Genomic DNA, 15,525 nt, shown 5'->3' with positions numbered 1-15,525 from the left:
ACAGACATGTGCACATGTAGTGCAAGAATAAATCCACATCATGAGCTATGTTATGCAAAGGCACTTCTCCACTCCTTTGATGTCATGGGGTTTTTTCACCCCTTATTCCCCCATTTAGGGCTCGACTCCCTGTTACTCAATTCAGACTGTCAAATTCCCAGGGCCCAGTGTAAACTTGTTTCTTTAATATTATTAAAAGAGCTACAACATCTCCTTCAGTAAAGAAAAAAGGGAAAAGCCTTTTTTTTCTCTCTCTCTTTTTTTTGGTTTTGTTTTGTTTTTTTTTTTAAGGAAACCTGAAAGCTGAATGGGATGTAGGCAGGAATTGGTTGCCAGCTCAGGGCAGTCACCAGCACCCAGAGCTCAAGCACGTCTCAGGCCAGAGCTGGAAGTTCATACCAGGCTCCTTCCCTGCCAGGAACTCCTCCACCCTCCTTGGCTGGAGCTGCTGGTTACAGAGAAGAAACTTGCTGAAGGTGAAGATATAGGGGGGGCTGAGGATGGGAATTACAAGAGAATGTAATTTTAACCAAATGCTTTTAAAGAGGTTCCAGTTATCACAAGTTAGATCCGTGGGAAATACGTCAGTCAGCGGGGAGATTGGAAGAAACAGAGGACAACTTAGGTTTTTGGTAGACTCATTCTGACTCTGGGGGTGCCTCTTGGTGCTTGGAGTTTTGCAGTATGAATAGATAAACCAGTTGTGTAGAATGGAGGGCTGCATTTGTTTTAATCTCGGGGTCATGATGCTTCAGCACGAGCTGCTAAAAATGAAGATCTGCAACTGTCTCAACCAGAGCAAGACAGGGACTGGCAACTTGCATGTATTTTGTTGTTGCTGTTGCTGTTAAACACCACGAATGCAGCAAAAGTCAGTGGAAAAAGAAATTATTAATTTCCTTGTAGTGACTTACCTCTCGTGAATCCACTGCTGCATACATAATGTCCATCCAACCTTTAAATGTGGCCTGAAAAAAACCCCACAAAATACATAATTAAGCATAATAAATAAGCATATCTTGAAATGCTGATATCACCTCTGAGATGAGTTTTCAAAATGCAATGTTGAGCATGTTCTTCACAGTTAATGAAATGCCTCTCTTTTAAAGCAATATGTATCCAGGGGTTTATGTTAATTTAGACATTTTAATTCATTCCAGAATGGTTTTCTGCTGTATTCTCTCATTCCTGTTTTCTGATTTGCTGCAGTTGTAGGGATAAAACAGAGGGTTTCAAAAGACATTTTAAAAAGGAGAGAAAACATGGCAATTAAATCTTTGGAAGTTTTGACCTTAAGAAATTCAAGTGATGAAGAGATACAGCTGGACAGGACAACTCAGAGTGCTGTCCTGCACAAGTCTCGGGCCAGGTGAGATGGGTCCCAGCCATGCTGCTGGTTCAGACAGATGGGCAGTGACTACGTTATGGGATCCCACTGAAGCTTGGAGTCTGCCCTCTTTTAAAATGGGGTAAATCGAGGCAATGTCAAAGCCCAGGGAGATGCATAAATCACATCTGACTTGAAAGGAGCAAAGGCAATCAACACCTGCTGTGAGCCTGGCCCTGGAAACTCCATCTGCTTTACTGTTCGGATTTTCTTCCTTTAAATCAGCGCTTCTAATTATTATTTTTTTAAAATTGTTTAAACAAGGAGGGACTCTGCAGAAGTCAATGCCTGTTACTGGGACCTGCAGTGGAGACAGGGTGGTGACAGTACTCCTAGGAGAAACACGCAGAAGTGATTTTTACTGTTGTCTAGCAAAAACATGACTCCCTGCTCTCAATCTATGCCTCTGATTAGACACAGCCTGATGTCAAACATACCCAGCATTAGATCTGACTCTGGCCTAAGCCACACTACCTTAATATTAGTCCTCTGGGGTTGTTTCTCATTTGACTTCTGACTCATTTAGACTCATCCTGGATTTCAAATCAGCATGAGCAGATAATGAGGCATTTTTAGATTTATTGATTTAGTTGGATTTACACTAGCGTGCATGAAAGATCCATGCCCTTTTTTTTTTTTTTTTTTGATCCTCCTGACACTTAGGTTGAATTTTCTCCATGGTGTGCAGGCATGCAATTCTGATAATGCTAATAGGAATTTGGCCAGTGGTTCCCAGGAGAAACCCAGGTATTTGTGTTGAGCTAGGTACATCCAGCGGTTTTAGAAATGCTCCATTATACATTCTCTATTATTAAATTAAATCCTGGAGGTAATGGTGCCTTCCCATTTCCCTCTGAAGGCTACTGAGCCAAAGGAAAATGTTGTACAAGAGGTCAACCATATTTCTCATGAAAGTATATATAAAATAATGTTTGAAAGGTTGGATTCATTTTTATCTACTGGTTGAAAAGATTAAACCCGCAAAATCAGAACCCTTTGGAAAATCTATTTCATGGTACTGTGTGTTACAAACCACTTTAGATATAAAGTGTTTATAGGGAAGATCAGCAGTTTTATTGAAACGAATAAATATTTAAACCTGTCATGCTGATCCTCCCTAACTGTTCTAATATTTTCCTTTTTTGTGGTTCTCTTTCTAATCTGATGAAAGATTTTCTGGTGTCCTTAGAGTAGCTTGCAGCTTCCAGCTCAAAGTGCCATTCAGGAAGGGTGGACGGGATGAAACAAGAAATCCTTCTCCCTGTGGCACAAACCGATATGATCTTAGCCTGTACTTTTCTCCCATGTGGGAGGAAATCTTTTCTCTTGAGTACCTATTTTACTCCTTGATGTGCACCATAGACGTGGGAGACTCTACTGCAAGGCACAGTGGTTTATAGCGGTAATAGATGATAAAGTAATCAGACAAAAATAAATATTAAGAGAATGAAGTATTGTGATTTTCTGTTTTTCCCAGTTGTCCAGAAGTAAGAGTATTAAAAACCCACAGGGCTTCTGGAAAGCTTCCTTAGACACTTCATCTACAGAGGGTAAAAGATACTGAGAATGAAAGAAATATAACACTGGGGAAAGAAATTATTTATCTGGAATTAGTAACCACTTACACTCTGGATAAGGAAGTGACAAAATCTTCACGGGAGTGTTTGTGATATTATCCTGCCTGGAAGCTATCCAGAGAAACACCATTTTCTACTGAAACTGTCATGTGATGAGATTATCTACCGATAAACTCATCCTGGGATGGGATTACGTTTTGTTATTTGTCTGGAGGTTGGAGCTGCAATGCAGTAAATCAGTGGGGATGGGGATAGGTGGGACAGCACTAGCTGCCCTCAAACCATTTATGTATAACCAAATGGTGCCTTAAAATAAAACAAGCCTTTAAATCTACAAAGGGGATTTCTTTTTTTTCTAGAAAAGGACTGCAATAGTACAGTAAAAATGGCTGCCTATGATGGCAGAAATACTGGTCTTCACATTTCCGAAATGCTTCTTTAAGCATTACTAGTGGTTAAACAGAAGGGAAACTTCTGAAAGCTGAACCAGATCTACCAACACTACAAGCAAATTACACATATTTAAGTTGGCTTTGCTAACTCCACTATCTGCTGGCTTTTCTGTTCAATTTTTCAGTTTGATTTCATCGCAGTGGCAATTTTATACCAAACATTCTTTTTAGATTTATTCTGCGTTAAGATAATTTGCTGGGGAGGGCACCACTGAGCATCGGACCCACCAGCGCACCTCGGACATCTGCACTGCACTGGGCTACGCAGGCTCCAAGGGCACTGCCTCTGCCCCCCTTGCATTTCCACCAGTAATTCCTCATGGAAATGCTGCTTACACCTAATCTTTGGACACATGGAGAAATATACCCCGCTGCACCAATTTATGGTTTGTTCAGAAGCACAGACTTTTTGCACATTTTGCATCCACGGTGAAAGTAAAATCTAGCATTGCAGTTTACAGAAGCGCAAGAGATCAGGTAACTCAGTAACTTTAGACACAGGCCTCTGTCTCATGACCATTTTGTAGCTGATTTATGAGCTCGGTCATGACTTCGAACCTGGCATGAGGGGTTGATTTAACGCTACAGCTCCTGATTGCTGTACTGGTCTAGGAGTGCTTCTGTTATCTTCCCATTCCTTATCTGGAGTCCCAGAGTGACAAAGGGTTGTAGGACATATTAGATGTAAGTCTGTTCCTGTCTAAGGGGAACTTTTCCAAGCAAGCCAGATGCTGTGTGAGAGACCACTTGTTTTCTTGGTGTTCTTCAATAGATTGCTGAAATTTCAAGATGTGTTGCAAAAAAATATGTGGAGGTGATCATAACCTCAAGGGAAGGATTCTGTAAGGGAAATGCAAAACTCCTACTGGAAATTTAAGATATTTCTTTGTTCAGCTCAAATACAGATTTATAGAACATAGGTGCTGTGATCTGCAAAGCAATTCTGGGAATATAGAAAAGGCATTACTGAAGCACTGGGTTGTAGCAATAATTTTTTCCTAATAGATCAGGGTGTTAAGGGTGTTAAATCCCCAGAAGAGTGAACCATCCTTCTTGCAAATTAAAAAGTCATGATAATAAAGATCTCTTCTTCCCCATGAATGAGGCATTTCTCTTGATTGTAGAGTAAGCAGAGACCGTCTCCTATTTTAGTAACCTGAGACAGCACGTTTGTTAGTTGGAGAAGCTTGAAACTTGGCTGACCACTTCACATGAATGTTTTCTCAGACGCATTAAATCGAAGTGGCATCTGCAGAACAAAGGGATGGATCATAAACAAGGTAGGAAAAGAGCAAAGGAGATTTGGGGAAAGTTTCATGCAGTTCTCAACTACGCTGCCAGAAAGTTTGCCTCTGGATAGTAGTAAGCCTTAAAGTGTTCATAGTTGTAACTTCTCATTTCTTTCAAGGATGCTGTAGAAGTGAAGACACAGCATTAGACAGAAAGATTTTGTTTACAAATTTCCATTTGGATTTTCAGACACATTCAGGCATCCAAAGGTAACTTCAGAGTCATTCGAAGGGTGTGTTGCAGCAGCTGAAAATGTCAACAGTCAAAAGACAAGTCCCACTTAAAAGCTCCTATTTTGGACCCTGGAAGGCTGTAACCAAAATGCTTATCTCATCATTGCTACGCACTGCCTCAGCGTGCACAAAGATGCATCGATATGCCTGTCTCTCTAGGAGAGCTGAGCTGTTAACTGATCCCCTGCAGTTCCCATGGTAGTTTGCTCGTGAAATGCAACTCCATGTGGAGGATATTTGGCGAGAAGCACCTGTAACCGACACTCCTCGGCTGGAGTCTGGCAAAAGACATCCAGATGTTTGGGCTCCTTCTCTGTGGGTGTCATCTTTACACTTTATTGCCTAAGACTGTCATTAGCAGCAGACATAAGAGCTGCAGGTGCAGGATGAAAGTTAAAATCAATCCCCTAATGGCATCTGGCTCCTGCCCTTCCTCCTGGAAGAAGGAGCCAGCACCTACCGTAGAACCTGAGTAAGGTTTTAGGGCTCCCTCATTTCCTGCCATAAACAGTTTGTCCAGCCTGCACAGGCTGGACATTTATGGCACTTCTTTTGTACTTCTGCAACTGGAAAACCTAATTCTTTGCTACCCAATACAGGATCACAGTTTTGAAAGAAACCTGCAGGGTCATCAAGTCCATTTTCAGCTGGAAAACAGCAATACTAGACCGTCCCTTCATAAATGTGCCGAGATCCACCTTATGACCAGTTATGTTTTTGCTGCCACTGCTGATCCCAGCAGAAGGCAGTCCTACCTGCTGAATGTGGCCAGTATCAAGTGCCCAGGAACTGGTGTTGCAGATCTGTAGAAGAGACTGCTTCAGGATGCTCCTTATGCAATGCCAGTTTATGAAAAGTCGCAGATTTTCAGAAAGCTGGAGCTTGAGTCTCACAAAAGAAATGGTGAAGGAATAACTACTTCTCTGATGGAGTTTTTTCACCAAACAAACTAGGCATCTGTTATGCAGTCATGGAGGAGATAAGAAGCTTCAAGTGAGGCATAATATTTTAAACCTGGAAATTTTTGCTCAGCTAGATTGGATGTTTAAATAAAAGACAAAGAAAGCACTATATAGAACGGAAAATCCAATTAAAGACGTTCAAAGTGAATTAATCCACCCTGCATGCATGAACTGAATATCATAATTACATGCAAAAGATAAGAGCTCTTGCTCTCAGCAAGTTCAGCTTCATGTCACGGAAAGAACCAAAAGTGGTTGTACCCATTCTAACCTTTCTGCTTTCCAGAGGGTATGAAAGCAAAGACTCGATGGACAGAGGTCAGAAGATCTCAGACTCAAGTGTATGTCTACCAGGAACAGAGTACATAAGGATAAGCATTTCTACAAGGGAGGAAAGCTACCTCATGGAGCTATTTCAGGCGTCTGTGACAGAGAAAAAAAGATCTGGGAGAAAGCAAATTTGCATCCCGGGAAGGAGAAGGGCTGGCAGATCTGATGGGGGAACCTGTGGGAGGCTCATGCCCTCTTGGAAGGGCAGGTGGGGCCCCAGGGCAGTACTCTACCGCATTGCAAAGGGTGGACGTCTATATGTGACAACTGAATTGAGCTCCCAGCAGGCAAGTTTCTATCCCAGCAGGCAAGTTTCTATCCCAGTAGGCAAGTTTCTATCCCAGAAGCAAGGGGTGCCATCACAGGTGCTTCAAGACAGTAACCTCCCTGTCTAAGGTTGTAGCGAGGGACTTGTTTCACTCTGTGTGCATAAAATGCAACACAAGAAACATTCCTAGTGCGTATCCAGCCCTTGTCATCACTAAGCTTCAGAGCAAATTAGGAACAACAGAAATAAGTATCATTACCAGTATGTCACATGAAGGCCCCATGGAATTGAAACACAAAGCAATTTGTCTATAATCACTCAACAGTCCAGCGGCAGAGCCTGGACAAGGAGATGGAGTCTCCTGTGGCTCTATCCATTAGGTTGTGCTGCGTCACAACGCAGTCAATCTCTGTGCATACAACCCCTTTATCCATGTTTTACATTTGCTGCTGAAAAAGGTTGTAAAAGTGGCTTACTTCTGTCTTTTAAATATTTCCATCATCTTTGAACTTCAGCAGTCTCTTCTCTGGTACGCTCTTGCCACCCTTCCAGAGAGAGCAGGCAGTATGGAGTTACAGCAATATGATCACCACCATGTTTCATAATAGTGTCCAGTCTGACTCATTATGTTTAGCAGGTCAAAATGAGGTGAGGAACCACCGTCTCAAACATCTCCATGGAAGGTGAGCAAAGGACTGTACATTAAGATTAACTTCAGCTGAGTACCTGAAGGTACAGTAACTTTTTCCCAGCAGGGTATAGTGAAGTCCCAGGCAGTTCAGGACAGCCAGTGCACTCTGTCTGCATGAACAGCCCTTCCCGGACCATGACTTCTTGTTTCTGGAACTAAACTTTGCTCAGGATTACAATATTGCCAAAATGGTCACTAATTCACCTCAATATTCTAATCACCTCCCAGAGGACCACATTAGTGATGCACCGGAAACTCAAAGTAAAACCAGAAGCTGCCATAAATATCTCTAGGCCAAATTAATATGCTAAATATGACTCATTTACACTTGAGGAAAGGTATTGCCCTAATAGGTGAGGCTGAAAAACCCGTAAAAGCATAGAGGTCGACCTGAGCCTTTAAGCTGATGATTTCAATGACAACAAGCAACATTTGCCCATTAGTTTAGTTTCTGATGGTCACACTTACCACTTGTAGCAGAGCCAGGTACCCAGCACCAACATTATCAAAGTTAACTTTAACTTTTGTCCAGTAAAACGTGCCTGACACGTTATAGAGTATACAGTCACTCATGTTGTTAATAATTTTAGAGTCTAAAGGCATATCTCCTTCTGTCTTATTAATGCACTTCCCAAATTTCCCAGCAAAGAGGTTCACTCCCATGATGCTAAAGATGAGCCAGAAGATGAGGCAGACGAGCAGAACATTCATGATGGAAGGGATGGCTCCCACGAGGGCATTGACCACCACCTTGGGTGAAACAGGAGAGAGAAAACAGAATTAATGTCAGCAGATTTATAGACACTTGGCCAACAAGCTGCTGTGCACCCTTGGGTAACTAGGCTGAACCCTCATATGGTTACTGGTGGGTAACTACTAACACCACCTAAAGAGCCAGACCACCATTAAAGGCTTCACACATTATTATTTTTTCCCTTTTGTAATTGAGGAGCTAATCTGTTGGCATCTCACTCACTCATGGGATGATGTTTTTTTCAAGAGGACTCTTTTAATTCAGGAACAATCTGGGAAGTCATTGTGGCCTCTCAGATCCTACTGGATAATACACTTCAGTCAAACCATCTCAAATATTCATATGATTAATTGGAAAGGGCTGGGGTACATCACAGTGTCTCAAAATAGACCAGAAAAGATTTCTGAAATCTTTTACTGAACTCAGGCCTCCCTAGTCCTTGGGATGTGAACTCTAGCTGTGATAAATCTTGCTTATTTAAATAATAACTGATTGAGACATACTGTACTAAGCCAGCTTCCCCTGCCTGATCAGTATGCATGACTAAAACAGTGAACCCATTCTAATTTAACAAAAAATGTATTCTTTTTCCCTGTGACATGCTGTAAAATTCCTACACATCAACCCTGGCAGGGCTGTAAACCTCTCTGTAAACCCATCCATTTTCTGAGGGAAGCATGCTATCACAAATCAGAGTTTTCCCCTTCCTATCAGCAAGGTTTGTCCATATTCACAGCCTTTGGAGATGTTGCCTGACAGCATTGCTGCAGACACCAGCCCTGCATTTGTCTCCATCTCTGTCTCATGCTTTGGAGATTAAAATCTGGTAGGCAGACACTAAGCTCTTCCTCTTCTCCATCTACATTTCTGAAACTGAGACAAGGTGATATTGATCCATAAAAATTAAATTTTATTCAATTGTGGAGCTGATTATGGCAAATGTCAGCTCTTGTTTTCTCTCGTATTAGTGTCCAATTTTCTGACAAGCTAATAATGTAACATTCGTTTCCCCATCATTTTTACATTGCTGAGGAAGAAAAATACCCGGAAGAGTGAAACGGCTTTCATGCATGCATAGCGGCAGCTTCATCGACAATATACAATACCAAATTATGTAGATCTTTCAAAACCCAGATTTATATTTTGAGCATTTATGAATGAAGCTAATTCTCACACAGGAAAAGCTGCTTGACCAATTTTTTCTTTTTTTTTTCTGTATAGGCCCACTGCTGATGACTTTTCAATTCCTTTTTTTTTTTTTTCTAATTTTATCTTTTAGTTTTGGATGTTAATCAATTTATAACTTCATTATTTTAAGATCAAATTTACTGTGGTAGCCAAAAATGCCAAATAATTTCCAAATCAAGGGCTTATTTGGATATGGGGTTGTCACAACAACCCCATGCGACGCTACAGGCGTGGGGAAGAGTGGCTGAAAAGCTGCCTGGCAGAGAAAGACCTGGGGATGTTGGTTGACAGCCAGCTGAATATGAGCCAGCAGTGTGCCCAGGTGGTCAAGAAGGCCCAGGCTGGTGAGGGGTCTGGAACACAAGTCATACAAGGAATGGCTGAGGGAACTGGGGTTATTTAGTCTGGAGAAGAGGAGGCTGAGGGGAGACCTGATCACCCTCTACAGCTACCTGACAGGAGGCTGTAGGGAGGTGGGGGTTGGCCTCTTCTCCCTGATAACAGGTGATAGGACGAGGGGGAATGGTCTGAAGCTGCACCAGGGCAGGTTTAGGCTAGACATTAGGAAAAACTTCTTCACCGAAAGGGTTGTCAGGCTCTGGAATGGGCTGCCCAGGGAGGTGGCCGAGTCCTCATCCCTGGAGGTATTTAAAAGACGGGTAGATGAGGTGCTTAGGGACATGGTTTAGTGGTGAGATGTCAGGGTTAGGGTAATGGTTAGACTTGATGATCTTAAAGGTCTTTTCCAACCTAAACAATTCTATGATAGCCTCAGCCCTTGTCAAAGTAGCTTTCATTTGCTGCTATGTGGGACAATATTTTTGCTCAATTTCAATCCATGCAGCACAAAGCCATTGCTCTTAGGTTACATATGCTGGTGAACCCCATCCGCAAGCCTTGTGACAGAACGTAGACATCCAGGTTTTAGCAGTGCAAGCAATGGCCATGCCTGCATCCTGCTTTTTTTCCTTCTGCTGAATTATGTTCAACGGCTTGTAGCTAACAAAACACGACATGAGGCTGGAGCAAATCCTGCAGCACCTCTCCAAATGAATTATTAACAGGGGGTTTCATTCTTCTCTCACTGCTTCTGCTCTTACACCAGCATGATGACATTTGGTCTGCTGGAAGCACTCCTGATTTGCACTGAGACAAGTGAGAGGACTTAAAGACTTAAAGGCAATAAATTACTATAAATACATGTTAAAAATTCAGCTGCAAACCTTGCCCTGGAAAGGGCTGAATTTCTGTTGCGTCTAGGAACAGCAACATATATAGTCATGTATAAGAAAAGGTTTCATACCGCTTGATTTCCATCAATACCTTTATAGAAGAAACCACCATCCAGGTGACTTCTTTAGGGGTAGCCTAGAAACGGAGCCACCCTCTGCCCTAAGCCACAATCTATAGCTTGTGGTCCAGTTACAGATTTGCTGGCCCAGCTCTCCTGATCTCATGGGCCACCTTTTCAGCCAAAGCTGATTCAGATTTTAAATCCAGAAAAAGACTTGCATAATGCGTTAATCCTCCCTTTGCCACAGCAGAGCCCACCAGACATTCAACACAAATGTCAGGCCCAGGCTTTAACCCCTACCCCAGCCTGGACGCAGCTTTTGCAAAGAGGCCTAATTTACTGTGTCATGATTTCAAATAATGGACAAAAATTTTATTATTAGAGAATCTGTTCCTGGTGTCCTTTGCCCTCACTGTTATAAACAGGTGCTGTATTTTTAGGTTGAATTTGTTGAACTTGAGTTACTAGTCATCTGCTGTTAGACAGCTTCTCCCAGTCATCCCAGTCTTCATCGCGGGTGAGTTGCCACTGAACAGTGCTTTGGGTAATTAAGAAACCAGATCTTCTTTCTAACTGTCATCATTCCTTTAGATTTCTAATCATGCTGGAGAGACGTTCTCATTTTTAACACCCTGTTTCCAGCAGTTTGGTGGAATTCCAGTACTGAAGCACTGCTGTCTCCCTCTGTTTGCTGGGTTCTTTTCCTGTGTATTGAGGGATTGTATTAGTCACCTCATTTATCAGACCTGCGCAAAAGCTTGTGTCCTGTTGAACAGTCAGCCTGATCCCTAAGTCCCTCTCAGCCTCTGTTTTCCAAGAAACGTCCCCCAGAATGACCTACTTTCCTCCGCCCGACGTGTACGATGTATGTGATTTTATTAAAATGCATGTTGTACCACTGATTTGTTTTTCACTGTGATCCAGATCAGTCAGTACAATTCCCTTAACCACGCTATCACTTACTACTCCGCTCACTTTGTGTGTTGTCAGCAAAGATTTTATATTTTCGTCCAGATCCTGTTAAAGTCCAGATTAAGGACAGTTCTTATTCTGAAGGATCCCTTACCCTAAGGCACTCATCACCAAACTACAGTGTCACCACTGTTTACAATTACTTTTTGAGATCCATCACCCATTTTAAATTAATTTAAAATATGTTTACTTGGCTTAGTACAAAGCTCGTATTTTCATCACGATGTCCCATGGTATCAGATTCCTCTCTGAAATCCAAGGATATTATATCAGTGCAGTTACCATCATCAGCATAAATTGTAATCAAATCAAGGGACCATATCGGTTTTACAAGAACTATTCCCATGAAATCATGCTAACTAGCATTAATTATGCTATTTCTTTCCTGCTTGTATCTTGTAGCAGCCTCACCATGATTTTGCCTGGTATCATTTTCACATTAAATGGTCTATCATCATCCCACTCATCGTTTTGAAATACTGCAATAACATCTCTTGCTGGGAAGTAACTTGCACGGGAGCAGCTCCTCTGAAATAATTCCCCGATGGACAACGAATGAGGAGACATGGGAGTCTGCATGATTCAGGACAGGCAGACCTAAGTTAATTTATGCTGGGCTCTAATATGGCCTGGAAAGCGGTGGGTGATGAAGGGTGGTGGGACATGTGTGGCACCCCCAGGGTCTTCAGTAACTGTCAGGTGGGATACTGGTCTTACTGGGGTCTTTTCTGGGGACAGAAGGGCAAGATGGCAACAGATCAGCCTTACTGCGCAGACCTCTCATGGGATGGGAGCTGCTGAGACTTGTGTCAAACTCAGGCAGGTCCCAGCCTGTTTGAAGACAGGGACAGGGCTGAAGTCTGATGGCAACACGTCCTCTTGGCCATCCAGGTGCTACTCTGTGCCTTTGCCTCAGGACCAGTTGTTTCCAAAATTTAGGCACAATGTCAATGAAATAAGTCTCTTACTGCTGTATAAATGAGAACTTTCTTGTTCCTGTTCCAGCCATGCAAGAATCTTTCAGTTATTCAAGAAAAAGGCATTATAATAGAGCAAAATGTTACTATTTTCTTACTGTCAGTGTTTGCTTCTCAACATTATCATTATTTAATCCATCACTGTGCTGGCAATTTTCCTGTGCATTCTGGAGCATATGCACTCCTAATAATGAAAGGTCTAACTGTCCCTAGTCATGTTAAGTGTGGTTAGATAAACTAAAAATAAAATGATTTGATTTTCCAATAGCACGTATACTCAATTACACTTTATCATAGTTTACAAGCTAATTCACTACCTCAAATAGCTCAGAAAGGCAATATATTTCAGCTGCAGCAATGGTACAGGGAAGAAAAGGGATGTTGAGTCAGGGACCAGGGCAGCCTACAAATATGGGCATGTTAGGAATAAAACTTGCTGGGCTTATCTGTGTGTCTACACCATGTACGATCTCTGCCAAGCCAACCTCTTGCTGTTTTCAGAAAGCCTCTCAGTAGAGATGTGGACTTCTTCACATTCTTCCTTTCCTATTTCAGCCACACTTTTCCAAAGCTCTGGGCTAGTCTTCCCACTGCTTTTCAGGTTTGAATCCAATTGAGTTAAACTGATGCAAAGTCATGAGTGAACATTCTCATGACAGCTTAGAATATGTTAAAGGGGTTTCGCTTGAACTTGCAAATCCACCAGTAGAAGCTAAACCTTCATAAGCCAGATTTAAATTGATTTGAGAGAGTCTGGGCACAAATCACTCTGGTAATTAAACTAGTGCAGCTTTTGCTGATACCAACGTTTGCTCAATTTGCGTATGTTTAATAAAGACTTGGAGTGAGGTCATCAGATGACATAGGAGCGAGAGCTTTAATTACCATCTGTAGTGCAACATCGCTTTGTGGCAGCTGAGGATCTGCAGAATGCTTTTTGTTTCATTTTGTGAAACACCTTTAAAGCATGGCCTGTGTTTGCTGAAAGGGTCATGGTGAACAAAGCAATTCAGGTTTGGGTGCCCAGATGAATAGGGCCTCTTGAATCTTCTGTCTTAGTACTAACGCAGAGGAGAGTGGTTTGCAACTAGATCTGTCTGATCTTCACCCACAGAAATAAGATGAATTAGATAATCACAAGGTCTGTGGGACAAAGCCATAGAGCTCCAATTCTGGTCATCCACAGAACAGGAGAAGTATGGGTACAGGGGTTTCATAAATTGCTCTATCACCGTATTTCCTGGGTTATCTCAGTCATTAGGCTCTCTAGCCTTCAGTCTGCCTTACTGCAAGGGTGTTGCAATGGGAACAGTTAATTGCTAGGAGCTCATTGCCTGAGCTACACATTTTAGTCACTGATGATTCAGACCAAAATTTTGTCTGCAGGAAAGCTTTACCCTGAACACACCCCACTATGAAAGCTGTAGCATTTTCTTTGGCCTAGTAGAGAGATTTGGGGCCATCAGACAATGTAAGTTGTTTTATGTGTAATTTTGTCAGAGATTTGCTTTATCTTACTATGCAATCTGCAAGATTAGCAGTAACCTCAGCTCACAGAGAACACAGCTGTCATCATCTGCAAGTCATGCATGGTGCAAGGAGTTAAATAAAGTCCTTATCTAGACCATAATTGATTAGTGCAGCAGGTAGGCTTAACAAATAAACAGGTATGCTGTGCCAATATAGCCACGCCAGCAAAGGAATGCAGAAGGGAAAGGGATGGATGCACAAGATGGAGCAACAAACACAAACTACATGGTTTCAGTGTTAATCCTGACATTCCATATAAAAACTGCAATCTGTCCAAAGGAAAGATTTTATAATAATTCATTTGTTTTCCCTATCTTTAGCATTTTTATTTTTTGCTTTAATTATTAGTGAAAAAGTCCTTAAGAACTTTCCCAGTCGGTCTCATTTTAATACATGTCAAAAGAGGGGAGCAAACTTGTAGCTTGGTTATTCCCCTGATATGCCTTATAATTGAGAGGTAATTGTTAGCCAGATGCTTCCTCAGTCCAAAAGCTGTTTTTTAAAATGCAATATGACAAGTTAGGCAGCAGGATTAGTTTATCATGAAATCCACCAGAGGATAAAGCTCTAATGATACAATTGCAATCAAGACAAAGGAAGGATTTCTGATTTTGTTGGTTCGATGCAGCATTATCACTCATTTCCTTTTGCAGACCAAAAGAAGACAAAACCACATGCAACTCTTCCCTGTTACATGCTTGATGCCACACAGTTGAGCTTTCATCGACGTTTTATATGCTCTTACCCTCATCCCTTCAAATCGTGACAACGCTCTTAACGGTCGCAGGGCTCGGAGAGTCCTGAGGGATTTAATGGGGCCCATCTCAGAGTATCCGAGTGTACTGGCGATGAGGCTTATTAAAGAGACCTGAATGGAGACACAAAGCAAAAATCCAATCTGTTAGCACACTCCTGCCATTTTCCTTCTCTTCTGCCTTTCCTTCCTGAAAAGAAACAGCTGGTTAGTTGGAAACAGCTGGAAAAGTGGAAAAAAAAAACCCACAACCAAACCCACCTTAAATGGAAGTCATTAAATTAGACCAACACAGAGAAAAGGAGGTTTTTACATCCACACATATACAGAATTCTTACCAACTCACAAAAGCTTTGTTTGCAGTTTAATGCAAAATTTATAGAAATACAGGCTTTCGAAGATGTCAGTTTTCTTTTAACCAAGCACGCAGAAATCCTCTTATTGTCAGCTTGCACAGGGTTGATGAGAAAAGAGTTCACCGTTACAAAACTACCGCTCTGTGACGCCCGTGCTGCAGGTTTCCTGTACGCGCCGCAAGGTGTGTGCATCTTCCACTATTGAAAATATGATGAGTCACGTAAGTGTTGTAATTTAGGGCTTTCTGGATGAAAGAACCTGTAAGATCTAACCATTTCCAGCAGAGATAAAAGATTTTAGCATTACCGTTCAATTAGCAATCTTAACATTACTAATTAGAAACAAGTCTTCTAGATTGCTGATAGACATGACTTGATATCATAGACTCTAAAAGGATGATGTGCATATCTCTCTGATTCTGCACTTTTTCACTTTTTCTGGTTTCTACACAGCCTCTAAGGGAGAAGAAAACTTGACAGGTGCTCGATGTTGAGGTTCACACCTCTCAA

General features: G+C 41.8%; 1 protein-coding gene across 2 annotated transcripts in view; it reads right to left on the bottom strand.

The window, feature by feature from the left end:
• LOC104130965 (sodium channel protein type 5 subunit alpha) overlaps positions 1–15,525 on the bottom strand; it is a 174,217-nt gene that overhangs the window by 5,418 nt on the left and 153,274 nt on the right. For both annotated transcript variants that reach the window (XM_009644073.2, XM_035899648.1), the window contains exons 21-23: positions 14,651–14,773; positions 7,659–7,940; positions 915–968 (exon numbers count right to left, since the gene is read on the bottom strand). In XM_009644073.2, the coding sequence (XP_009642368.1) occupies positions 915–968; positions 7,659–7,940; positions 14,651–14,773 (459 nt within the window). The remainder of the gene's footprint in view (positions 1–914; positions 969–7,658; positions 7,941–14,650; positions 14,774–15,525) is intronic.

This window comes from Egretta garzetta, unplaced genomic scaffold (genome assembly GCF_000687185.1).
Source record: "Egretta garzetta isolate BGI_Z169 unplaced genomic scaffold, ASM68718v1 scaffold117, whole genome shotgun sequence".
Lineage (NCBI taxonomy): Eukaryota > Metazoa > Chordata > Aves > Pelecaniformes > Ardeidae > Egretta > Egretta garzetta.
Note: the sequence above shows the minus strand (reverse complement) of the source record. Positions and strands in the feature narration are given on the sequence as shown.